Source organism: Macaca mulatta, chromosome 2 (genome assembly GCF_049350105.2).
Source record: "Macaca mulatta isolate MMU2019108-1 chromosome 2, T2T-MMU8v2.0, whole genome shotgun sequence".
Classification (NCBI taxonomy): domain Eukaryota; kingdom Metazoa; phylum Chordata; class Mammalia; order Primates; family Cercopithecidae; genus Macaca; species Macaca mulatta.
The window spans coordinates 110,220,260-110,245,209 of NC_133407.1; the positions used below are offsets into that span (position 1 = coordinate 110,220,260).

The 24,950-nt window shown below is 57.9% G+C and overlaps 2 protein-coding genes and 1 long non-coding RNA gene across 28 annotated transcripts in view; 1 reads left to right on the forward strand and 2 right to left on the reverse strand.

The window, feature by feature from the left end:
* MYL3 (myosin light chain 3) overlaps positions 1-2,395 on the reverse strand; it is a 24,530-nt gene extending 22,135 nt beyond the window's left edge. For both annotated transcript variants that reach the window (XM_077992533.1, XM_015131118.3), the window contains exon 1: positions 2,270-2,395. The gene's annotated coding sequence lies outside the window, so the exon portion shown is untranslated. The remainder of the gene's footprint in view (positions 1-2,269) is intronic.
* The window catches only part of PTH1R (parathyroid hormone 1 receptor), a 26,649-nt gene extending 2,497 nt beyond the window's left edge, over positions 1-24,152 (forward strand). For 2 of the 25 annotated variants that reach the window (XM_001113857.5, XM_077992500.1), the window contains exons 2-16: positions 1,263-1,317; positions 3,689-3,811; positions 14,091-14,193; positions 15,897-16,031; positions 18,289-18,399; positions 18,508-18,626; positions 18,807-18,901; positions 19,093-19,288; positions 19,735-19,888; positions 21,369-21,429; positions 21,756-21,822; positions 22,108-22,202; positions 22,869-23,010; positions 23,093-23,134; positions 23,619-24,152. In XM_001113857.5, the coding sequence (XP_001113857.3) occupies positions 3,737-3,811; positions 14,091-14,193; positions 15,897-16,031; positions 18,289-18,399; positions 18,508-18,626; positions 18,807-18,901; positions 19,093-19,288; positions 19,735-19,888; positions 21,369-21,429; positions 21,756-21,822; positions 22,108-22,202; positions 22,869-23,010; positions 23,093-23,134; positions 23,619-24,005 (1,782 nt within the window). In that variant the 5' untranslated portion in view covers positions 1,263-1,317; positions 3,689-3,736 and the 3' untranslated portion in view covers positions 24,006-24,152. Of the gene's footprint in view, positions 1-1,262; positions 1,318-1,497; positions 1,896-1,975; positions 2,115-2,144; positions 2,281-2,436; positions 2,661-2,921; positions 3,045-3,688; positions 3,812-14,090; positions 14,194-15,857; positions 16,032-18,288; positions 18,400-18,507; positions 18,627-18,806; positions 18,902-19,092; positions 19,289-19,734; positions 19,889-21,368; positions 21,430-21,755; positions 21,823-22,107; positions 22,203-22,868; positions 23,011-23,092; positions 23,135-23,618 lie in introns of those variants that run through there. The other 23 variants (XM_015131114.3, XM_077992502.1, XM_077992510.1 and 20 more) reach the window with 21 other exon arrangements.
* Positions 3,688-7,441, reverse strand: LOC144339178 (uncharacterized). The gene is made up of 2 exons (XR_013413901.1): positions 7,267-7,441; positions 3,688-6,676 (listed from the first exon to the last, which is right to left on the reverse strand). It is a non-coding gene; the product is annotated as an uncharacterized LOC144339178 (long non-coding RNA).
* Positions 24,153-24,950: the final 798 nt, after the last annotated feature.

The window sequence follows — 24,950 nt, forward strand, 5'->3', positions numbered from 1 at the left end:
GGTTGCAGTCAGCCAAGATCACACCACTGCACTCCAGCCTGGGCAACAGCTCTGTCTCAAAAAAGAAAAGAAACAGAGGCATAATAAAGCTGAGACCATTAAAATATAACACCGAAGAACCACAAGTGTTCTTTAGGTGCCCATTCTGGCACCTGGGCCTCTGTCCCAAGGAGCCTACATACCATAGGAGGCAGCCCTGAAATCACAACCTCCCTCCCCAGTAATGGAGGATGTGGGCACACAAGGAGGGAGGGAAGTGTCCTTTACACCAGGCAGAGGAGTATGATCCTGGCAGAGGAAGCAGCAAGGACAAAAGCAGGAGAGTGGATATGTGAAGAAGGCCAGGAGTCTAGCAGACAGTTCCTGTCAGGGAGAGTCATTTTTGGAGGAAACTGTCTCAAATAGCACTGCCCTTGAACACCAGAACAAGAAATGAGGGCAGTGGGCACAGAGAAGGGAGGCAGCCATAGAAATGCATGGGGAGGGCCAGGGCTGGTGGCTCACACCTGTAATCCCAGCACTTTGGGAGGCTGAGGCAGGTGGATCACTTGAGGTCAGGGGTTCGTGACCAGCCTGGCCAACATGGTGAAATCCCGTCTCTACCAAGAAATGCAAAAATTAGCCAGGCTGGTGGTGCACACCTGTAGTCCCAGCTACTTGGGAGAATCACTTGAACCTGGGAAGCGGAGGTTGCAGTGAGCAGAGATCATGCCACTGGACTCTAGTCTGGATGACAAAGTGAGACTTTGTTGAAGAAAGAAAGAAGAAAGAAGAAGGAAGAAGGAAGAAGAAGAAGGAGGAGGAGGAGGAGGAAAGAAGAAGAAAGAAAAAGAAAGAAAGAAAGAAAGAAAAGAGGAAGAAAGAGGAAGAAAGAAGAGGAAGAGAGGAAGAAGAAGAGGGAGGAGGAGGAGAAGGAATAAGAAGAAAGAAGAGGAAGAGGAAGAAGAAGGAGGAGGAGGAAGAAGAAAGAAGAAGAAAGAAGAATACATGAGGAATGCACCTGGGAGTGCAGTCTGGAAGCTGGATGGGCTTGAGTCAGCAGAAGGGTGGCTGCAGCTGGATCCTAGGCCTTAGGGCTTGGGCTTGGCAGATTCGCACTGAGGGTTAGAGGACAGGTTTGCCGGCTCTGAAGAGCTCAATATCCACAGACTGAGTCTGGAGAGCCCCTGGAGCCCATGGGCCAGGACGCCCACCCTCGTGGAAACTAAACAGTAAAGTTAACATTGCACTTGAATCAGCTGGTCAACCTCTCCATTTTGCAGATGAGGAAACAGGTCCAAACAGCCGAAGAGTGGTAGTGTCCAGGACACACAACTGGTAAGCGGGCAAGCACAGGCTGCTGCTTAGCCCAGACTCATTTCCTAGGGCCTCATACATTCGCTTCCTCCGCCATCCTTAAAGCCCTCCGCTCCAGGCATCCCCAGCCCCTCCCTCCGCCTCAGTTTCCCCACCTGGTACCGGGAGGTGGTAGGTTTGGGGTCGAAGGTCCCCTCCTCTTAGAGCTCCAGCGTGCCCTCCCCAGCCAAGCACAGAAATCCCTCCCCGTTCAGCCCCAACCCCCGCGGACTCCTCCTTGCCTTCCCCTAGGTCGAGGGTCCCAGGCGGATATGAGCCCGCCGTTAGCTTTTGGTAGTGGGGGTGGAGACGGGGGAGGGAGGTGAAGCCTGAGAGTGGATGTCTGGATTGAGCCCCAGGTCTGGCACCCTCAAGTCGCCGGGGTTGGGGCCGGGCGAGCTGGAGAGGCCCGGCCAGCAGCTGAATGGGTCGAGACTCGGAGACCCGGACCCGAAGAGACGCTGGGCAGGGAGGGAGCGGGATGTGTGGCTGCAGACCTGGGCAGGGGTCGGGGCTGGCCTAGGGCCGAGCGGAATGACAGGCCTCGGTTGGGACTGAGGGTAGGGGACGAGGCGAGGGTGGGGCTGGAAGTGGGGGAGGGCGGCAGCAGCCAAGCCGGGCTCGGGGCTGGCAGCCGAGCGGCGTCCCCAGGGACCCCGACCCAGCCCGAACTGGAGCCCAGTGGACTGACAGCGTCGCGGCCGGGGGCGCGCGGGGGTACCAGGCAGCCTCCCAGGGGATTCGCCCATGAAGAAAGAGGGCTTGCTTCTCCGCTGAGGGTCTCTATTCGCCAGCGGGGACCGGATGATGGGGGGGGGGGGGCGGGGGGAAAGCCCGTGCTTTCCAAAAGAGAATGAAGCGGCGGCGGCGTCCCGGGTTCCCTGCTCGGGTCTCGATGTCACAGCTGCCCCCGCCCCGTCTCCCCGGCACTCACATCCCGCCGCTGTAAGACCCCGGGCCTCGGCCTCTAGCGCAATGTCCCGGGGCGGGGGGCAGCGGGCTCCTCTCGGCCTCTCCACACTCCCGCGTCGGCGGCGGCGGAGGGGGTGGGGGCGGAGAGGCCCGGGAGGGCGCGGGGGAGGGAAGAGGCGCCCGACCTGGGGGGAGGGGAGCGGCAGACGCCGAGGCGAGGGACGCGCACGGCGGGCGGTGGCTCCGAGCGGCGGCCGGGCGGGGGGCGCTGGAGGCTAGGCCGGCCAGTGGCGGGGTATCCCGAGAGCTCCATGAAGTCCCCCCGGGGCCGCGGACGGGGCGCTGGCTTGGGGAGGCTGTCGGGGGGGCCCCGACATCCATGGCAAGGCGGGGGCCGCGGCGGCGCGCTCGGAGTAAGTCGGGGCTGGGGACCTGCGCCGAGGGGAAGTGGCCGGAGTCCGGGAGGAGCGACTCCGGGCCTGGCCGGAGCAGCCAGGCTGCTCTGTCTCGGTGTCAGTCGGCGGCGCCTCCTCGGAACCCGGGGGAGTCGCCAGCCCCGCGCCGCTCGGCTCGGTGGCTTTTTTGGAAACTTGCAAATGTTTTCGTAGAGAGAAAAAGGGGAGGGAGGGAGCGAGGGAGTGACCGAAACGGAGCTTGGGGCCGCTGGAAGAACTGAGGCCAAGGCCGGGGGAGCTAGAGACGGACTGACAGACAGGCAGACCGACAGAGCGTCGGGGCCGCTGGCGCGCCCGAGCCGCACAGGCGCAAGCGGGGCTCGGGCCGAGGATGGGGAAGCGGTGCGGGAGGCGGCTGCCACTGCTGAGGGGCTGGGGTCTCAGGAGGCCGAGCGGCCGGGGGCTGGCGGCCGGAACACCGAAGGGCTCAGTGTGACTGCAAAGTTGGGATCGCGTCCCCTAGCTGCACGCCCCGCGCGACTCAGAACGCGCCCCCTGCCCGGCCCTGACTCCCTACGGGCGAAAGCCGCGGAGCTAAAAATAACAGTCCTGCGCGCCCCCCGCAGACCGCGACCCCGACCCCTCCCCCGCCCCCTCCCCCCACTGGGCGTGGGGCGAAGCCACAGCTCCCATTTCCCCAAAAGAAAAAAAAAAGAAAGAAAAGGCGGCGCGGGAGGGGGGCGGGGGGCGGGCCGGGGGCGGGGGGCCCGGCCATATGGATGTGATTTCTCCGCTCCGAGGCAGACGGGCCGCTCCGCAGCGCTCGGCGCCCGCCCGCCGCCCGCCCGGCCTCCGGCTCTCCCTCCCTCCCTCCTGTCCCTCCCTCCCTCCCTCCTTTGCGCTGCTCGCTCGCTCGCTCGCCCTCAGCGCATGGGCCCCGCGCCGGGCCCCGGGGCCTCGGGCCGCCGGGACGCCGGGGTCCCCTAGGCCGGGGCGTGGGCGGGGCGGCCGGCCTGACGCAGCTCTGCACCCCCTACCACCACCAGGGCCGGCGGCGGCGGCTGCCCCGAGGGACGCGGCCCTAGGCGGTGGCGATGGGGACCGCCCGGATCGCACCCGGCCTGGCGCTCCTGCTCTGCTGCCCCGTGCTCAGCTCCGCGTACGCGCTGGTGAGTCCCCCGCCGCCAACACTCCGGGACAGGCTGCGGGCTTACCCTGGGGTCCGCGGGATAGGTCTAAGGCACGCAGTCTTGAGTTCCCCCAGTAGTTCGAACTTTAAGTGAGAGTCCCCTCTGATCCAGGATCCTGGGTGCCTGCTGTCTCTGGGATGTCTGGACTGTGGGTTCCAGCTGCCTGAAGCCTCCCTATTTCTGAAGCCTCGTTTGGGGTCCCAAATCTGGAAATTTGTGGTTGAGGTTTCCCCATCCTCTGCTTCTGTGAGCACCATGGCTGTTTCTCCCTGGAAGATGACAGTGTGACCCAGCAGAAGGCTGGGCTTTGGCCCTGCTACATACTCCCACAGACTTTGCTTTGGGGACCTCTGTTTTCTGCAAGTTTTGTTGCAGTCCCGGACATGGGGAATGTAGGTCTGAGGTCAGAATCATCCAGGCAGGGGGTAGGATTTAGGGGCCCCCTCCAGCCCTCACACACACACATGCACACGTCTGGCTTCACCCAGGGTAGAAGCTGTTTCTCCAAGGAGGTGGGTGTGGTGTGGCATGGAGGAGCGATGGAGGTCCCTAAAGGAGAGACTGACCTCACAGTGCACCCCTGTAGGAGAAGCACAGCATACCCTGTGGGGAAGTGAGGAGACCCCTGGGAAGACTGTCACTCCCTGAGAGTGGAGACCTAAAAGCAGAATGGTTGGGAAGGCTAGAGGGAGAGGAGAGACAGAGACAAAGCCGGGTGGGGAGGAGAGATTCCCCCCAGCTAGAGGGGTGGACAGACCAAGAACAGCAAAGAAAAATAGGGAGAGACAGGCAAAGGCAGAGAGCTGGAGACGCAGAGTGGGCAGCACCTCCTCCTTCCGGGTCAGGGTCTGGGGGCCACTTTCTCGGAAGGGGGCTGTCCCAGCCCCTCAATCCTATTCCACAGCAACCCCATCCCCTGGGACCAGCCAGTTCCTGAGGAGGCTGTCTGCCTGTGCGCCTAACTTCGAAGCCCCTTCTCCCTGCTCCCCAGTGGGGGTATCTGCCTGCTAGAGAGTGCTGCAGTCAGGTAGCCTCCTCCTCCTAACCAGCAGCAGCTCCTTACACAGGGCAGAGTTCCAGGCGGTTCCCAGGAGCCTGGAATTCCTCCACCTTTGCATGATGCCTGTGTAAGCCTGGACTGTCTTTCTCCATGCCTCAGTTGCCCCATCTCTAAAAAGAGGGCCTGGAAGAAACATCTGCCTGCGAATCCCATCATCAGAGGCTCTCCCTTTCTCTGTGGTCCTCAGCACTTCCCACTTACCTGTGCCTACGCCCTCACAATTCTGGCCCCAGCAAAGGCTCCCCACCAAAGACAGCCCCATACAAGGTCTTGTGGATGGGGAAACTGAGGTTCAGAAGAGCTCAACACCCTCTGCAGAGACACTCCAAGTACTGACGAATGCCAGGGGATAGAGCCACCACCACCCCCGCCACAGTTTGGTGTGACGGTCTGAGGGGTAGACAGGGTGATGGGTGTGGGTGTCCTGAGAGTAAGTCTATGTGTCAGAGCAGGGCTCTGTGGGACTCTGGGCATAGTGTTCATCTGGGTCTGTGTGATTGTGAGTGTCTGAGTCCCTGTGTGAGTTCACGGTGAGCTTCGGTGTCTGAAGCTGTGGGTGCATGACTTGGAGGCGCAGTTGTGTGTGTTTGTGTGTGCCTTTGTGAGCGCCTGTGCACCCGGGCCTATTGTTTTCATATGTGTATTTCATAAATGCTTCTGTAGGGCTTTCTACTTGCCATTGTTCTAAGCAATTCACATACATTAGCTAGTCTAATCCTTCCAGTCACTCTTGGAGGAAGGTTATTGTCCCCATTTTTAACTGGTCCGAATCACACAACCACAATGACCGTTATTTATCTCATGCCAACCCAGTGCCAAGCCTTGTACCTCTATGTGTGTATGGAGTATGGGTACCCAGAGCCCCACTGCTCTCCAGGGAAGCTGGGATATATGCGGAGAATCTTCCAGGCTTCACCCTGGCCCATGTCTGAGGGTAGAAGGAGAGATGCCGGTGCTCAGTCTGCCCAGGACCTTGTTGGGGCATGTGAGTTCACTGGACACTCCCTGGCTTCGGGGCCAGAAGATTGGGACTGAAGGGCGGGGGCAGACTACTCACCCATCCAATATGCTATGGGCCCCCTGGACTCATCTGGGGCCAGCAAGAAGCTGGCAGCCTCCCAGCTCCCTCTCCTGAGCCCAAAGGGCTACTGCATCCCTTTAGATCTGCACCTATGCCCCTCAAGCCCACCAGCCTTACCTCATGGCCAGTCACCAAACCTGTATGCTACCTGCCCAGCTGGTCCCAAGACCAGGCTCGCATCTCCAGTGACCTCACATTTGGGGGCCAAAGAGCATTCCATCGGGAGGACACTGGTTGTGGCCAGACTCAGCTGGTCCATCTTCTGCTGTACAGGAAATAGTTACCTGGGAGCCTGAGGGTCTGGGAGGGTGGAGTTTGGAGGAAGGGATGGACCCACAGATTGTGAGTAGGAGGCAAAGTGTCACTCTTGTCCTTGAGGATGCGTCCTCCTAAGGACGCATGTACACATGTGGAGGAGAAACTGCAACAAGAGAAGCTGGAGCTCAGCATGGGGCAGGCCTTGAATGTGAAGATGTGACCACCGGGTAGGACTCACAAGAGACTGTGGTGTGGACTGACAGGCTGGGAGTGTGTGGGTCCTTTTCCAGCTTGCTCCAGGGGCAGCTTGGCCATGTTGCTTGCTTTTTTTGTTGTTGTTGAGACAGAGTCTCGCTCTGTGGCCCAGGCTGGAGTGCAGTGGTGCAATCTCGGCTCACTGTAAGCTCCGCCTCCCGGGTTCATGCCATTCTCCTGCCTCAGTCTCCTAAGTAGCTGGGATTACAGGCACCTACCACCACACCCAGCTGTTTTTGTATTTTTAGTAGAGACGGGGTTTCACCGTGTTAGCAGGATAGTCTTGATCTCCTGACCTCACGATCCGCCCGCCTCAGCCTCCCAAAGTGCTGGGATTACAGGCGTGAGCCACCACGCCCTGCTGGTTGCTTGCTTTTAAAGACAGGAAGAAACCAACATGTACAGAACAGTGGCTGTCCCCAGATTCTGAGCTAGAAACTGTCACAGATTGTTTTCTCATTTCATCCATTCACCTAGTGATTTCTACGGGAAAGGGCCCTGAGAGTCACACAGTGAGTATGTGGCACAGCAGAATTTGAATCTTTAGACCTTTGCACTGAATTCCTTCCTCCAAAGCAGCACAAGATTTGCTGCTGGCAGGAGATCCTCATGTCTCACTCTGGGTTTTCTCTTTTTCTTTCTTTTTTAAAAATTAAATAATGACCAGGTGCAGTGGCTCACGTGTGTAATCCTAACACTTTGGGAGGCCGAGGCAGGTGGATCACCTGAGGTCAGGAGTTCCAGACCAGCCTGGCCAACATGGTGAAACCCCGTCTCTACTAAGAATACAAAAATTAGCCAGGCGTGGTGGTACATGCCTGTAATCCCAGCTTCTTGGGAGGCTGAGGCAGGAGAATTGCTTGAACCCAGGAGGCAGAGATTGCAATGAGCTGAGATCACACCGCTGCACTCCAGCCTGGGCAACAGAGTGAGACTCTGTTAAAAAAAAAAAAAATCCTTTTGTTATTTTGTTATTTTTAGCTTCACAACTGATATATGAATATGTTCTTATAAAAGAGTCAAACAAGTCTGTAATCCCAGCTGCTTGAGAAGCTGAGGAGGGAGAATTGCTTGAGCCCAGAAGTTCAAGGCTGTAATGAGCTGTGATCACGCCACTTCACTCCAGCCTGGGTGACAGAGTGAGCCCCTGTCTCTGAAAAGAAAAAAACAGAGTCAATCAATAAAAATTAAACAGAAGCCCTCCTTGATCACTCCCAAGCCCCAGTTCCCTTCTAGGGAAAACCATTTTTAGCGGTTTGGGTAGAGGGGCGTTCTCCTTCCTCTTTCGGTGTGTTTCCAAATAGTACCTCTTTGCGTACATATCAAGTAGATAGTTTCGTCATTGTCTATTTGTCTGGTTGGTTGTTTTTAAATAAATGGTATCGGTTTCTAGATAGGGCTCTGCCACATACATATTTTGACGTAAAGGTGTGTCTTAGAGATCTTCATTTCAGTAAACATGAATTTTTTTTAATGCTACATAGTACTCCAAAACCTGGGACTCATTAAGTAGTCCATAGGAATGTACATTTAGATCATTTCTGCATAATTTGTGTGTATTCTATGTATGCGTGATTCCAGATGGTGGCAGGGAAGCTCCTTGAAATGCCCTCTGGTGTCCCCATGTGACTGTTTCCTAGTAGGATATTTCTAGATTTTGTCATTGCTGGGTCTGAGAATACACACATTTTTTATTTTAATAGCATGGCCAAATTGCCCTCTGAAAGGCTTGTGCTGCTTTATACTTATACAACACCAAGACCAACCAGGAGGGCCTCTCTCCCCATGCCCACTGTCTCATAGGATGTTAGGAGGATTCTTTGTGTTTCACCTTTGCTTTGATAGGTGAAAAATGGTGTCTCTTGTCATTTTAATTTGTTGATTACCAGTGACTTCTGGGCTTTACAGTGAGAGCTTGCTTGGGGCCATTAACCATCGTGCTATGGGTTATTTGTCTTTTTCGTATTGATTTGTTGAAGCTTTTTATATCACCTGCCCTTAAACACATTCACCTCAGCTCTTGAAACAGCTTATGGACAGAGCAGTAGGAGGGGGGCCACGCCCTCCCAGGAACTTGGGTTTTCTTCGGAATGTTTTAATGAGGCGTCAAGTAGCCTCCCCCAGATTCCTGTTGTGGGCCTTCTGGGGACACTCCCTGGTCCAGCCACCACATCAGGAAGGCAGCTATTTCAGAAGGAGAGTCCTCAGGAAAAAGAAAAGGTGGGGCGGGGGTTTTGCAGACCTCTGAAATTGTCTGCAAAATATAGTGTGACTGGGAGAAGGGCGCAAAGTTTTGCTCAGGTTTGCAGAAACATCAGAGACCTTCAAACCCTTAAAAGCCCCAACTCTGGGGCCAGTCTTATGCCCGAGGTGAGACCTAGTGGGATCCCATTCTGCTGAGCAGGCGATGGCTTAGATTAGGCCATACTGTTCTTCTGGGCCTTGATTCCTCAGCCCAGGTAGGGGCTGTTTGTGAAGATCCACCAGGTCCTAGCAGCCAACTCCGCTATCCCAGGCTCCATCCCACTGCCTGCCCCGAAGAAGGCGGCCACGCTGGCTGGCTGGGATGAGAGGCGTCATAGTGCTTCTTCCCCCCCAGCCCCTCCCAGCCCCAAACACAGGCAGCCTGTTCAGGAAGGCCTGGCGAAGGGGAGGAAAAGTCAGCACTTGTCAGCGGTGGTGGGGCAGGACGAGGAGCCTGCTCAGGCCAGCCGGACAGAGAGAGGGCAGCAGGGGTGGGGGAGCAGTCCCAGCCAGCTGGCACAGGAGACATCCAGGGGTGCCAGCATGGGTCCCAGTAGTAGAACCTGAAGGAGGGCTGTAGGAAGGCCAGGAGGTCACGAAGGGGTCTCCTGTTAGCCAGGGTTTTCTCCTTCTGGCTCTGCTGGAGGCATCAACGGCCTCATTCCCAACATCAGAGCCCAATTGTCCTCTACCCAGTTACAGCTGGGGACAAGCTGCCATCACCGGCATCACCGTCACCTTTATGTCTACCCACCTCCGCTCCTGAATCGGCTTTGGGGAAGCTGCCTTAGGAGGTCTGCAAAGGGAGACTTGCTTAATGCAGCAGCTAAAATCCAGGATTGTGGAAAGATGATACCATGGCTGGTGCCAGGGTACCCGTGTGGCTGGGCATTTCCTCCTCTCTTTCCCTTCTTCCAGGGCTGCTGCTTCAGTGTCAAGCAGATCTTAGCTCCATCCCTGGCCCTCCTCTTTCTGTGACTCTTGGCCTGTGTCCCTGTCTGTAAGATGGGGATGTGGTAGAAGGTGCAGGAGGCATGCGTTTTAAAGCTCCTTGCTGACCATGGGGAGGATGTGCTATAGTGGTGGGTGTTGGAGCCAAGCACCGCGATGGCTGGGTTGGGGGAGTAAAGTCAGCCCTCATCAGGACCATAGGAAGGGTGTTGGGGGGATATGGGACACCTGGTGCAGGGCTGAGTGGCCCATAAGTGGTGGTATGAACTAAGTAACCCCTGGCCACAGCCCAGCCCCAGACCCTCAGTCCTTACCCCTGAGACCCAAGATGTGCAGATCCGCTGGATCTAAGGGGATGCAAGCCTAAGTCGTCTGCACCCTGGCGCTGGGCCAAGAAGACAGGAACTCTTCAAGGGGGAGAGGGTGGGAGGGGCCGGGAGAAGGGAGTAGCAGACAAGGGGGCATGCCAGGCTGAGACGAGTTACAGCTGTCAGCATTTCTCCTTCATCCCCAGGAGATAAGGCCTCCTCAGCCAGGGCAGAGGCAGAAGAGGGGGTCCTTTTTCCTCCTAAGCTCAAGTGTGGGGGCTCTGGCAGTAACCTGGAATCCTAATGTAAGTCCAGAGTGGTTTCAGAAATGCAAGGAGCCATTGGGATATCCGTCCATCCCAAAAGCTTGCCAGGAACACTTATCTGGCAGGTCCTCCTGTGGTCCCTGCCCCTAGTCCTCCCTGGGGCTCCATCTCCCATCTGCCCCTCACCATGGGGATGAGATCATCTCCCCCAGTCCCTGGCCTGGCTGGGAGCACCCATGTCACCAGGCAGCAGGGGTGCACATGTCGGGGGTGTGACTTGCTGCTGCTGCTGCTCACAGTATCAACAATAGCGACCAGCTTTTCCTGAGCTTCACCCCTGCACAGGCTTGTTGTGAGGTGCTTCATTTAATCTTCACAACAGCCTTTTTTTTTTTTTTTTTTGAAACGGAATTTCACTCTTGTTGCCCAGGCTGGAGTGCAATGGCACAATCTCGGCTCACCAGAACCTCCACCTCCCGGGTTTGAGCAATTCTGCTGCCTCAACCTCCCGAGAAGGTGGGATTACAGGCATGCACCACCACGCCCGGCTAATTTTGTATTTTTCAGTAGAGACGAGGTTTCTCCATGTTGGTCAGGCTCGTCTCAAACTCCTGACCTCAGGTGATCCGCCTGGTTTGGCCTCCCAAAGTGCTGGGATTACAGGTGTGAGCCATCACACCCGGCCAACAACAGCCCTATTATTACCCTGATTTTACAGGAAAACTGAGGCACACCGGTTAAGCAACTTTCTCAGACACGAAGCCAGTCAAGGGTGGAGGTGGGATTCACACTCTGGGGCTGGTGGCAGAATCTCCTTGAAGAGGAGGGCACAGCTGGAGAGAGGAGTGAACAGGAGTGGGGGCATTCCAGGCATGGAGCTGTGAGCTAAGGTTTGGAGGGGTAGTGCACTTGGTGTGGGGTTGTCCTCCTCTTCTTGGGAAAGTGCTTCCTTAACTTTAACATGAGTTATTCTTGTTGCAATGGCTGTGCTAACAGAGAAATAGGTCCTAAAGTTCAGGGAGGCCAGAGGTGGGGCCACCACTCCTATGGATGAATGAAGGAGTGTGGGAGCCATGCCTGCTGGAAGCACATATCTTTCCCTCTCCTGAACATCCCAACTCCAGACAAAGGGGTGTGCCTCCTCCTGGCCATGGAGAAGGTAAAGCCAACAGCAGGAGGTAGAGGCTAAGCCAATTCATTGAGCCAGTGAGGGGTGTGTTGGTCAGGTTTCATCGGTCAGTCTGCCAAATGGCCACGCAGTTTTCAAGCCATGACTACCTGCCTGTAGTCTAGGCCATCAGGGGTGACCCCCAGTCATATCAGTAGGCTGCTTTGTCTGTTGGGAGGCCCGGTGAGTCAGCGAGTGTCTAGGGATGGGTGGGAGCCTCCATCAGTCACTCCAGAGCTCTCCATCAGCTAGAGAAAATACAGCATAATGGGTTTGTCTTGAGAGGGGTGGAGGTGTCAGAAGGAGGAGGATAGTGGGGAGGGGGTAAGACAACAAGATGGCAGAGGCAGTGTAGATGGTAGTTATTGGGCAGGTGGTAGTATTGGTGATGGTGCTAATGTGTTGCCTTGGTGATGCTGGAGGTGGTGGCAGTGGTGCTGGTGATGTACCAGTGGTGATGGTGTGGATAGTGGTGATGGTGGTTATATTGATGGTTACAGTAGTGCTCATGGTGGTAACGGTGATGCCAGTGGTGGTGGTAGTAGTATACTGGGAGGGACTGGTGATGCTGGTGTTGGTGTTAGTGACAGTAATGATGGTTATTGATGGAGGTACTAGTAGCAACGATGGAAATGGTAGTGAATGGGTGCTGTAAATGGAGTGGGGTGGGCAGGGATCAGCCCCCTCAGCAGCATGGATCCCCCATGTAAGAGGTACAGGGAGAGCTTCAGGTTAGTCTTGGAGGCCCCTGGATCCTGGCAAGTCCAAGTTGTTCTCCCTTAAGCCATCCAGTCATTCTGTGTCTACCTCTACCCCAGCCGGCTCAGCCATAGCTGTGGAAGCAAAGGGACTAGGATAGAGGAGCCTAGGCCAGCCAGCCGACACGTGGGGATCTGCTCCAGCCTTTCCTGGGGTCCACAGCAGTGGTCCAGCCGAGATCTCAGGGTCCACTTCAGCCCCCCAGAGACACCAGAAGCACGGGCCACCCACAGACTCAAAGGCTAAGGAGCTGCCGCCTCACTCACAGACACGCACACGCCGCCCTATGCCCAGAAATACATGTGCACGTGCAAGCTCACAAACACGTCCGGCTTGCGCCCCACACTGACGTGCTGGACAGTCTCCACGTGAGAACGCACACGGACGGGAACACACAAATGCACGCGCCGGCCACTCGGGGATGCGCCGCCACTTGCGCGCGCACGCAGAGGGACGCGCACGCGGCTCCGCTAAGTGGAACCAGCAGAACCCGAGGCCGGCCGAGCCAATTGGAGACTCCTTGGCCCTGGAAGCCATCGCTGCTGCCGCCAAGAGACGCGGTCAATTAACTTCTCCCTGCAGCCAGGCTCCCTGACCTGGCCCGCCCCATCCCCGACCCGCCTCCTTCCTCCCCTGCCTCCTCTGGGTCCTCCCGCCCTGCACAGCCACGCTCGAACTGCAGGGCCCCGGCCCCGCCACGGCGCATCTGAAGGATGAGGCTCTGCCCCGGAGCTGAGGAGACGCAGCCTTTTGGGAGAGGGGTGGAGGGGGTCATCTCAGGGGACATACCCCTGCCCAGGGGTCGGAGGAAACACGGCCCTGAATTAAGAGGAATGGGGCTGAGGGCTTGACAGCTCCGCCCTGGGGAGGTATCAGAGGCTGCCTTAACCTCTGCGGGTCACACTCACGGGATGGCTGGGCTGGGCACACGAAGCTGTTCCCGGGGCGGGATGCTGCCTTTACCCCGACTCCTTTTCTCCTAAGTCAGAGGATAGAGGCTCAGACCCCTCAGCAGCCACCTGCTCAGGGGTGAGCCTCCTCCCGCATATTTCATTTCCTTTCTTATAATGAGGCCAGTGAGTCCCTGTGGGTGACAGCCAGGGCCCAGGGTGTGCAGGCTGGAGGGAAGGGAAAGGACATTCCAGGCAGAGAATAGCAGGAGTGAGGGCCTGAGTGTCATCAGAACTCCGGAGTCGGCTTGGATGGAGGGAACTCCCAGATAAGCAGTGGAATGAGAGGGACTCCCACCCACAGCCAGCACCAGAGTGCCCAGCCGAACCCAGGCCGCGTGCCAGCGGTTCCTCTATCCTTTCTCTCTTTCTCTCTCTCTCTCTCTCTGTCTCTGGATTGTAAGGAGGGGAGGCATTGAGGCACTCACCATTCACTGGGGACAGCATTGACTGGGGATCTGGACCAAGATGGAAACTGGTGACTCCCAAGGCCCCCCAGGGTGCCAGTACTTGAAGGACTCCAGGCTGGGTTTGTCTCCCCAGAGTTCACCACTCCTTATCCACCCCTCGCCCCCGACTCACGTCCCCAGCAGGCAGCCGGGATCCTATGTGGATCCATCCTGGGACATTCCATTCCAGTCCCATGTACCCCTGGGGAAAGCACTGGACAGAGAGTATCAGTGACTGCAGCCTACAGGGTTACTGATGGGCAGGCAGGAGACAGCCCTCCACCCTTTTTCCGTTCAATCAGGCAGGCCCTACCCATCAGAGCCACAGCTTCCCATCTGTAAGGTGCAAGCTCCATAGAGCAGATTCTCCACTCTCAGGGGAAATCCCACCTTCCCTCTAGAGTCAGGGCCTTTTGAAAGGGGGTAATCCCTCTGGGAAATTGGGATGTCTCTGGGACCTGCTGCTGCGCCAGAAAGTCCTGCCTGTGGTCTGACCTTCGGCTTGGCAGGTGGATGCAGATGACGTCATGACTAAAGAAGAACAGATCTTCCTGCTGCACCGTGCTCAGGCCCAGTGTGAAAAACGGCTCAAGGAGGTCCTGCAGAGGCCAGGTGGGGGTCAAAGGAAGAGGGTCTGGGGATGAGGCCAGGTGAGGGAGGGGCCAGTCGAGGGGGGGAACCCAGGATACAGAGCCAAGTGAAGGCTGTCTGTGGGGGTGGACTCAGGTAAAGGGCGCCAGGCCAAAGTGAGGACTGAAGTGGGGTGTGTGGTGCAAGAGTGGAGTCAGCAGGCTCGGACATCCTTGGCTTGTCCTAAGTCTTGAGCTCAGGTCCCTGTGTTGCCCACCACCAGCGCTCAAACTGATGACTGTCGGGTTAATCTCATCAACTGAAGAGGCCCAGACCCCAACTGACTGGAGGAGAGGAGCAGCTTCCTCGCCTGACAAGTTCTTAGGGTTCTGCAGGGGTTGAGGCTGGTGCACGCCCAGAACACAAGCACACAATGACACACACACTCTGTGGCACACAGATTTTGCTCACATTCACAGAGACTCACATGGTCTCTGCAGTCACAGCCCCACCGATGCCAGCCCCAACAGTGGCTCCCAGTCACATCGAGATCTAGGGGGTCAGGTGGGCCTCCTCACTCTGGGTCCTGAACCCAGCCCCTCTTCTTAGTTGTGAAAGCCTGGAGGGAGCCTCTCTTTGCCCCTCACCATTCACCATGGAGCCTCTCTCTTCCTGCTCTACCAGATCCTGCTACCCACATCCCCACACTGAGGCCTGAGGGTGGAGGCAGGAAAATGAACACAGTCATTCTCATCCCAGTCCAGGCTGCCTGGACTCAGCTTCCCATCATTGCCATAGACCCGACATGTGAGGGCCAGTGGGGCCTAGCTTGGGTGGTGGCTGAAGGAATACAAGTCAGAAAATGAGGAAGACTTTGTGGCTAGGAAGAAAGACCTCTCCAGCCTGGGCAACATAGTGAGATCCCATCTCTACAAAAAAAAATTAAAAATTAGCCAGGTGTGATGGTGCACACCTGTAGTCCCAGCTATAGGGGAGGCTGAGATGGGAGGATCACTTGAGCACAGGAGTTTGAGGCTGCAGTAATTCGTGATCATGTCACTGTACTCCAGGCTGGGTGACAGAGGGAGACCTTGTCAAAAAAAAAAAAAAAATGACCTCCAGCATCTCTCCAATGAGAAGACAGGCCAGGCTCCATCTCAGATGAGGCATCTTCAGGGCCACTGTGGAAGCTGTGAACCACATACTTGAGGGTCCAGGGCAGGGGATAGTGTGGCCTTCTCTGTACACTCTTGACTGTACCACCTTGCTCTTGTCTTCTCACCACCAGCTTCTTTACCTGCACAGCACTCAGGCCAGACTTCATTTTCGCCATGTAACCTGTCCATTGACATCTCCACCCACTCTGTCTGCTTTCAGCGTGCGCCCCCTGGTGGGGCCTTCACTGCTGCGTGGCCTTGGCCCCCACTCCTGACTCCTGGGTGGGAGGATACTGCCTCTGTTCTGTCTTGCCCATGTTTAGTGCTCACCCCACTAGCTGATCCTGCACTCCCATTCCAACCCTGGGGGACAATCTCCACCTCCTCTTATTACTTCACCTGGCAAGCACTTTACACTTTGTTAAACACCTCCTCACCCATCGTCTCAGATCTCCCAACAGCCTGGGTGTCAGCAGGGCAGGAGACAACCCCCCCATTGTACAAAGGGGGAGTCTAAGGCTGAAGAGTACCCCGGGTCTCCTGTTGTAGCACAGCTGACAGCCATCATTACCACCCTGGTTTCTCCAGCCAGCATAATGGAATCAGACAAGGGATGGACATCTACATCTACATCAGGGAAGCCCAGGAAAGATAAGCCATCTGGGAAGCTCTACCCTGAGTCTGAGGAGGACAAGGAGGCACCCACTGGCAGCAGGTACCGAGGTATGTCTCTGCTTCCATGCATCCAGCTGGCATGGGCTTGGATCTGCCCACCCCCACTGCACTGTCCCTGTCATGTGAGCACATGCTTCTTGGCTCTTATAGAAAGTAAAAGGCAAGGGGCTGGGAGAAGACAGAGTCTAGTGGGAAGGAAGGGGAGCTGAATGGCTCAGGCCTCAGAGAGAGATGAACAGAGAACTTGCCAGCACCACGCCAAGAGTGGACCCAGGGTTACGGCCCCACCCATGGAGAGAGAGATGACAGAGAACCCTGGGGGACAGAGGGGCAGGGAGAGATACACAAAGACAGAGAATGGCACATAGAGAAAGACAGGGAGAGGCATGGAGACAGAGATCAACGGAAAGGCAGGGAGAGACAGTCATAGAGACAGAGGGGACCACGAGGCACACACTGAAGTCTAGGGCTTAGTGTGTCAGAGGAGGTACACGGGGACACATAGTGGGGAAGGCCACAGAAATAGAACAGGAGAGGAGGGCAGTGGCAGAGGGTGGGGCCAGAGGCAGTGGGACAAGTTGGGGAGAAGAGAAGGGAGGGAAGCAGATGAGGAGAGGCAGACACAGAGCCCAGGCTTTGGCCACAGGGCCAGTTTGAACCGGCCGGGTGGCCAGCGGATTCCAGATGGGCCACATCTGGGAGGCTGTGGTCACCCTGTGGCTCCCTGGGGACCAGAGGGAATTGTGGGCCTGGCTGGGTGGGGCTGGGAATATGGCGCCCAGGACAGAGAGCCTTTCACCAAGCCAGGGCGGGTCCAGCCATTGAGGCAGCCTTCCAGGGTGGCTGGAGAGTCCTGTGGTTGGAGCCCTACAGAGAGAGAGAAGGGGGCTGTAAGCTGGGAGTGGAATGTGGAAGATCCAGAGGCTGGGGAACCTCCAAGATCACTTAGCCTCCCCGCAGTGAGGCTGGGTCTCCAAAGTGGGATGCCACCCTACTTTGAATCCCACCATTAGCACTGAGATTTGGGGAATCGTATCTCCCCCAGCAGTGGCCGTGGGAGTCTCACAGCAGGTACTCAGGGCAGGCATTGGGTGGTGGTAGAAGCGTGGACCGATGTGGTTAATCCCAACTTCCCAATGAGGAAATGGAAATAGAAAGACCGGGGACACCTGCGTGAGGTCAGCAGCAACTTGGAGTCCAGCTGGCACTAAAAACCAGACCTCCTGCCTCCTGTCTGTGGTCCCAGGGGAAGGGGCACACAGGGAGCCTCCCAGCTGAGGGAGAGTTAATCTGGGTACTTGCTCTTCTTCAAGGACACCTGGAAGGTGGTTCCAAGAGCAGAGAGAAAGGCGAGAGGCCTGGCCTGGGGTTGAGTACTTGAAGAGGACAGGGCCCTGTGTTGTATGACCTTGGCAACTTGCCTACCTCTCTTGGCCTCTGTCAGCCCATCTGGAAAATGGGGCCAGTGCCAGTACCTGTATCTCAGAGGCCATAGTAAATTCTATGAGGCCAGTTGGGTGCAGGGCACAGAAATATATTTTCTCCAGAATGCTCCAAAGCCTGAATTTTTCTGCCTGGGGCACACCTGTCCCTGCAGGAACCAACAACCACTCATGGGCCAGGCGTGGCGGCTCACATCTGTAATCCCAGCACTTTGGGAGGCCCAGGTGGGTGGATCACCTGAGGTCAGGAGTTTGAGACTAGCCTGACCAAGATGGAGAAACCCCATTTCTACTAAAAATACAAAATTAGCCAGGTGGCGCATGCCTGTAATCCCAGCTACTCGGGAGGCTGAGGCAGGAGAATTGCTTGAATCCAAGAGGCGGAGGTTGCGATGAGCCGAGATCATGCCATTGTTCTCCAGCCTGAGCAACAAGAGCGAAACTCTGTCTAAAAAAAAAAAAAAATACACACGACCGGGCGCGGTGGCTCAAGCCTGTAATCCCAGCACTTTGGGAGGCCGAGGCGGGCGGATCACGAGGTCAGGAGATCGAGACCATCCTGGCTAACACGGTGAAACCCCGTCTCTACTAAAAAATACAAAAAACTAGCCGGGCGAGGTGGCGGGCGCCTGTAGTCCCAGCTACTGGGGAGGCTGAGGCAGGAGAATGGCGTGAACCCGGGAGGCGGAGCTTGCAGTGAGCTGAGATCCGGCCACTGCACTCCAGCCTGGGCGGCAGAGCGAGACTCCGTCTCAAAAAAAAAAAAAAAATACACACACACAGACGTATTCATCCTTCTGGGTCACTAACCATGGCCTTGACTCTCCCTTGGTATCCCCTACCCTGTCTGTCTCCGGGCACAGGGCGCCCCTGCCTGCCTGAATGGGACCACATTCTGTGCTGGCCGCTGGGGGCACCAGGTGAGGTGGTGGCTGTGCCCTGTCCGGACTACATTTATGACTTCAATCACAAAGGTGAGGCCTGCTGGAAGGGGTGGGGATCAGCGGGAGGCTGAGACTTGGAGCTACGGGTTCAGTGCCTCCAGACCTCCCTGCCTGCCCTGACCTCCCATGGACCTGCAGGCCATGCCTACCGACGCTGTGACCGCAATGGCAGCTGGGAGCTGGTGCCTGGGCACAACAGGACATGGGCCAACTACAGCGAGTGTGTCAAATTTCTCACCAATGAGACTCGTGAACGGGTGCGAGCCTTTCTCCTCCCCAACGTGACCGGGATAAATTCACTCCCACCCCACGGGTGACCCCTGACCCAGCCCTGACTCCTAACCTTGACTCCTCCAGCAACCTTACCCTGGCCTCTTGCTCTTACCCTGATGCTAACCCTGGGTCCCAGGGATCTGACTGTGTCTCCCCCCGCACAGGAGGTGTTTGACCGCCTGGGCATGATCTACACCGTGGGCTACTCCGTGTCCCTGGCGTCCCTCACAGTAGCTGTGCTCATCCTGGCCTACTTTAGGTGGGCGGGGCGAGAGGCCTTGGGACATCGTGGAGGAGGGGGTGGTGGCCGAGGTCTGATGCAACTCCTTCCCTGCACCCATCACCCCCGGCGGGTGTCCCTACCTACCGCACACAGCCCAGCTTCCTGCCCATGCCCACCTGCCGCGCGTCCCCGTGCCCCCACCCACGGTGATGTCGCGCGCCCCGCAGGCGGCTGCACTGCACGCGCAACTACATCCACATGCACCTGTTCCTGTCCTTCATGCTGCGCGCCCTGAGCATCTTCGTCAAGGACGCGGTGCTCTACTCTGGCGCCACGCTCGATGAGGCTGAGCGCCTCACCGAGGAGGAGCTGCGCGCCATCGCCCAGGCGCCCCTGCCGCCTGCCACCGCCGCTGCCGGCTACGTGAGTGCCCCTCCGCCCGCCGGCTCCCAGTGCCGCCACTGGCCTCTGGCCTCTTGGGGTCCCGCCCCGCCCCCCCTCCAGCCCAGCCCTCGCCCTGCCTGCCTCCTGCCAGCCCCACTAGCTTCAGCCACTGAAACCTGTCTCACAGGGTCCCTTGCAACCCTCAGCTCTGCCACCAACCCTGCTGCCAAGGGCTCAGGGTCCCACATGCCCCGTGCTGCCATCAAGGCTCCTGCCTCAACCCAGTACCCCCCAGCCACTCTACCTCTTCACTTTGCCTCCTGCCCCTGACACCACACCCCACTGAGAGAGCCCCCAAGCGGAGCCTGCCCCTTCCTGGCCTGTTTGGCCTGCACCACTTGTCCCCTCCCGCCACCCCAGCCCCCCAGCCCAGCCCTGACTTCCGGGAGGCAGGCCCTGCCCTCTAACACCAGCTGGTCTCTTAGGCGGGCTGCAGGGTGGCCGTGACCTTCTTCCTTTACTTCCTGGCCACCAACTACTACTGGATTCTGGTGGAGGGGCTGTACCTGCACAGCCTCATCTTCATGGCCTTCTTCTCAGAGAAGAAGTACCTGTGGGGCTTCACAGTCTTCGGCTGGGGTACGCGGGCACAGCGGGTAGTGAGGTGCCGGCAGGGGTGGGATCATGGGCGACGGAGAGGGCAGCCCCACACAGCACATCCCGCCCCAAGTGGAACAGCAGGAGAGAGGCCTGCCGCCCTGTGATCCTGACCCCATTCCAGGCTTGGAACAGCAGGGCTGGGCCCGGGATCAGGTTCACCTGGGGTTAGATTCACCTGAATTGAGGCTCGGCCTAAGGACAGGGGAAGGAGGGACCATCAGGCCAAGATTCAACTCAGGATCAGAGTAGGATACTGGGTCAGAGGTCAGCCTGGGGCTGGAACTGGGATCTGCCCACACCATTGCCAGCCTCAGCAGGCCTGCGGGGTCCATGGCCCAGAGCCGTGGGCCCAGCACCTCAGCATCACCTGGGCTTCACAGCCTCTCTGCAGAATGGGTTGCTGGAGCCGTGCACTCCTCCCAACCCCCTACAGGCTCTGGGATCCAGTTACCGATAATTGTCCATTATTGTTGGCAGCTGCAGAGCTTGGCTGGGCTCCGGGACAACTGGCCAGACTGCAGAGGGGTGGGCCGGGTGGCTGGAGCCCTCTCCGCAGTCAGCACCCAGAGGCCTGCAGGTCAACAGCCACCACCTCCCTGACCCTCGACATACATCCTGACCCTGACCTCACCATGACAAGCCCCAGAGTTGGGGAGACCTGAGCTGGTCCCAGGAACTGATGCAGGCTCTGGGGCTAGGAAGTGTCCTAGTGGGCTGGCAACATGCAGATTGGGAGTGCATAGGATCCTGGGGCACAGGAATGTCACAGCTCTTTTCTTACCCTAAATCCAGGTCATACCCTGTCCCTCCAAGGGTGGACCAGGCCTAGAGTCAACTTGGTGGTGTGCAGTTGGGGAGGACCTGGGGCTCCCTTCCCAGAGGCACAGCTCACCCAAAGATGCCATGTGCCCCTTGAGCTGGCACAGGCCAGGACATACCAACACACCGAGGCTTCCCTGTGGCCTCTGCTTGGGACAAAAACCTCTTACCCCATCCAGTCTCATCCATGAGGGCTGGGACCTTTCAAACCAGGTTGTGGGAGTGCTGTGCTGGGGCAAAAAAAAAAAAAAAAAAAAAAAAAAAAAAATGCGGAAAATAGGCTCCCACCCCATGGGAGCTGTAAGTCCAAAGCAGTGCCCTCTGCAGAGGAAATGGACAGGGCATGGATCAGTTAGTGATACCTTATTATTATATTATACCTTGTACCCAATATATGTGCATATGACATGGAGCCAAGATGGGGGCAGAGGCTGAGCTGGGTTTTGAGGGCTGGAGCCCTAAGGGGAGGCTGTTAGGGCACTACATGGCAGAGTGTGGCTCTGTCACCAAGTGGCCCAAGTGCCCAGGGTCAGGGGCTCAGGGCAATGGTGGGGTAAGCTGGGGGTCATCAAGGATGAGGGGGGATGACCTTGTGGACAGTAGCCACAGCCCCGCACACTGTCCCCCTCTGTGCCCGCAGGTCTGCCCGCTGTCTTCGTGGCTGTGTGGGTCAGTGTCAGAGCTACCCTGGCCAACACCGGGTAGGTCCAGGTGGAGAAGGGGCCCAGGCAAGAAGCACCCCTGGGTCCCTTTTCTTCCAGGAAGCATGTGAGAGGGCGTCCTGTACCCTGGCCTCCAATGGCCCAGCCTCAGGAGTTCTCAGTCTAGCCTCCAGCCAGGAGCACCCTCAGGGTCACAGGAGGCTAGTTACAAAGATGCCTGTGAGGGTGGCCTGAGGCCTGGCCACACCCAACCCCCCTGCCCTGTGTCCTCAACAGCTAATGTCACCAGACCAAATCTGGGCCTCTGTGGGCAGTCTTAGGATGGGAACAGGAGGGGTGGGAGCTAATGCCTCAACCTCCCCCAGGTGCTGGGACTTGAGCTCCGGGAACAAAAAGTGGATCATCCAGGTGCCCATCCTGGCTTCCATTGTGGTGAGCATGGGTAGGCTGCTGGCCACAGGGGAGGGTGGGATGTGTGCCTGGGCCCCCCGGAACCAGCCCCTGACAGGGACCTAGGAGGCTTCCCTGGACCCCAGTGTCAGAGCCACAGAGGCCGGAGGACCAGCTGATCCACACTCCAGCCCAGAAAGGAAAACCAAGGGCCCAAGGAGCCACCCAGAGACGCAGTGACAGAGCAGAACCTATGGCCGTGGCTGCCAGGCCTTGCCCCGCCCCACTAGGGTGCAGCCTCCAGACGCAGCCCCCTCACTCCCACAGCTCAACTTCATCCTCTTCATCAATATCGTCCGGGTGCTCGCCACCAAGCTGCGGGAGACCAACGCTGGCCGGTGTGACACGCGGCAGCAGTACCGGTGAGCCCACCATGTCTGCCATGCGCTGGCTCCTCAGGGGTCCCTGAGTCCCGGCACCATGTACCCCAGGAAAGACAGTGGCCCCACAAACGAGCCTGGGGCAAGGGAAAGGACCCAGCGTCTGACTCCCTGGCTGTCCTCACCCACCTGGCCTGCCCAGCAGTGATGGGAGGCCCTAGGGGCACCCCAAAGCCAGCCTGCCCACTTGTATGAGGCCCTGCACTAGAGCTGGAGTCTGTGAGCATGGGACAGACTTGAACCTCTCCTCAAAGAGTTGGTTGCAGGGAGTCTGAGGAACAGGTAGGCGGTAGGTGGCCCCAGGAAGGCTGCAGCTCAACTGAAACCTGAGGAGTGGACTGTGGGATAGTGAGGTTCAACCTTGGAGGGGAGTGCTTGCCAGCTGAGGGCTCCACAGGTGCGAAGGGCCCAGGGACAGGGGGACTGTCATTTGAAGTCCGCTCCGAGACACCGCTGAGAACCAAGGGGCCCTATTAGCACTTGGCCCGGACGGCAGCCATGCAGGTGAACTGGGTTGTCCTCCTGTGGTGACTTGAGCCCTGGGTCCCTTTGAGCTTCCGGAGCCTGGGGCTGGCAGGGTGGGGGGTGGCACGATGCTTGCTGAAGGGGAAGTAGCTTGGCCCTGACCTACTTGCCCCGCTGGCCCAGGAAGCTGCTCAAATCCACGCTGGTGCTCATGCCCCTCTTTGGCGTCCACTACATCGTCTTCATGGCCACACCATACACCGAGGTCTCAGGGACGCTCTGGCAAGTCCAGATGCACTATGAGATGCTCTTCAACTCCTTCCAGGTGCGCAATGCTGGCCCTGGCCTGGCTGAGGGTGGGAAGGGTTCCGGGGACAGGCCCTGATTCCAGACACCCCTCTTCACAGGGATTTTTTGTCGCCATCATATACTGTTTCTGCAATGGCGAGGTAAGCAGGAGACAGTGTTGGCGCAGGGCACGGTGGGGCAGATACCCCAGAGGCTTCCTCAGGCTCATTTCTCCATTCTTCCACCCCGTTACTTCTTTGTTCCTCCAACAACACCCCTGAGGACATGCTGAAAGCAGAGAAGTCTTTCCAGATGATGCAGGCTCAGGATGTGCTAGGATCTGGGGACTCTTCGGTCACCAGATACTTGGCATAGCCAAGTGCCTTCCCAGCGCCATCGTTGAATTCTCTGACCCAGATTGGAGGACTCAGCCACCTTTGGGGCAATTTGAACCTTGTAGATTCTGGGTGTGTCAGTTGCCTGCAACCAAGCACCCCGTTGTGAGGATGGGATTTCACTTGGCCTTGGAGTTTCCCAGGAGCCCCCTATTCCCGTTTTCATTCTGTGCTGGGTGTCCAGGGGCAGGGATGGGGCATCGCTGGGGTTGGGAGATACACCTGACTGCCTCACCCCTACTGCCCCAAGGTACAAGCTGAGATCAAGAAATCTTGGAGCCGCTGGACACTGGCACTGGACTTCAAGCGCAAGGCACGCAGCGGGAGCAGCAGCTATAGCTATGGCCCCATGGTGTCCCACACAAGTGTGACCAACGTCGGCCCGCGTGTGGGACTCGGCCTGCCCCTCAGCCCCCGCCTACTGCCCACTGCCACCACCAATGGCCACCCTCAGCTGCCTGGCCATGCCAAGCCAGGGGCCCCAGCCCTGGAGACCCTCGAGACCACACCACCTGCCGTGGCTGCTCCCAAGGACGATGGGTTCCTCAACGGCTCCTGCTCGGGCCTGGACGAGGAGGCCTCTGGGCCTGAGCGGCCACCCGCCCTGCTACAGGAAGAGTGGGAGACAGTCATGTGACCAGGCGCTGGGGGCTGGACCTGCTGACATGGTAGATGGACAGATGGACCAAAGATGGGTGGTTGAATGGTTGCCCACTCAGAGCTGGGGCCAAGAGGAAAAACAGGGAAAAAAAGAAAAAAAAAAAAAAAAAAAAAGGAAAAGGAAGCGGTGTGTGGCTTCCTGTAGCCCAGACTGGGGACTCGCTCCAAGAGGGCGGGGCTGGGAGCCAAAGAAAGCTGTGGGGGGAGGGCCATGAGTCATGGAGGAATCCTCAGGTCTCACTTTAGAACCAGGAGGGATCAGGCCTATGGTATCATCCAGCAGAAAGGGCCCAGAGAGGCTCAAGTCTGCAGGGGTCACACAGCAGCCAAGTGGACCCACGTGGGAATCCAGCCTCAGCCTCCGTTGCCCCCAGCTGTGGAGCTGCTCTCCACACTTGTACCGAGGCCCCGTGGGGAACCAGGCTCCTCTAGGCCAACTCTTCTGACTGCTGGCCCCCATCACTGCCACCCAGGGCTGCTGGCAGGTAACTCAGGTCCCTGGCCACACCCCCAAGCCTACGGCCCTGCCACAGAGTGGACCTTTCCTGGCTGTCCGGTGGCCACTCAGGGAGCCCTCCACTCAGGAGCCTTAGCATCCACCCGCAACCTGACATACCTCCGTGACTGAGATTGCAGGAGGAGCACCAGGCCAGCAGGTGAAGGGTGGGCTGGGTCCCTGCTCTGGCTCAGGACTTGTGGGGAGCCAGGAATCTGAGCCCAGAGGGCTGGCTGGGCAGGGACCTGCAAGGTTGGACACATCCATCCACGACGCATCTGGGACAGTCACTAAGTGTCCCCACCTGATACCCACCTACCACCTTACCCTCTGGACCCTGCCCTCTCCCACCTTGGGCCATTCATGGGCTCCAGAGTGGCACAGAGCCCCTTGGCCCGACACCCTGAGGACTGACCCTACAGCGTG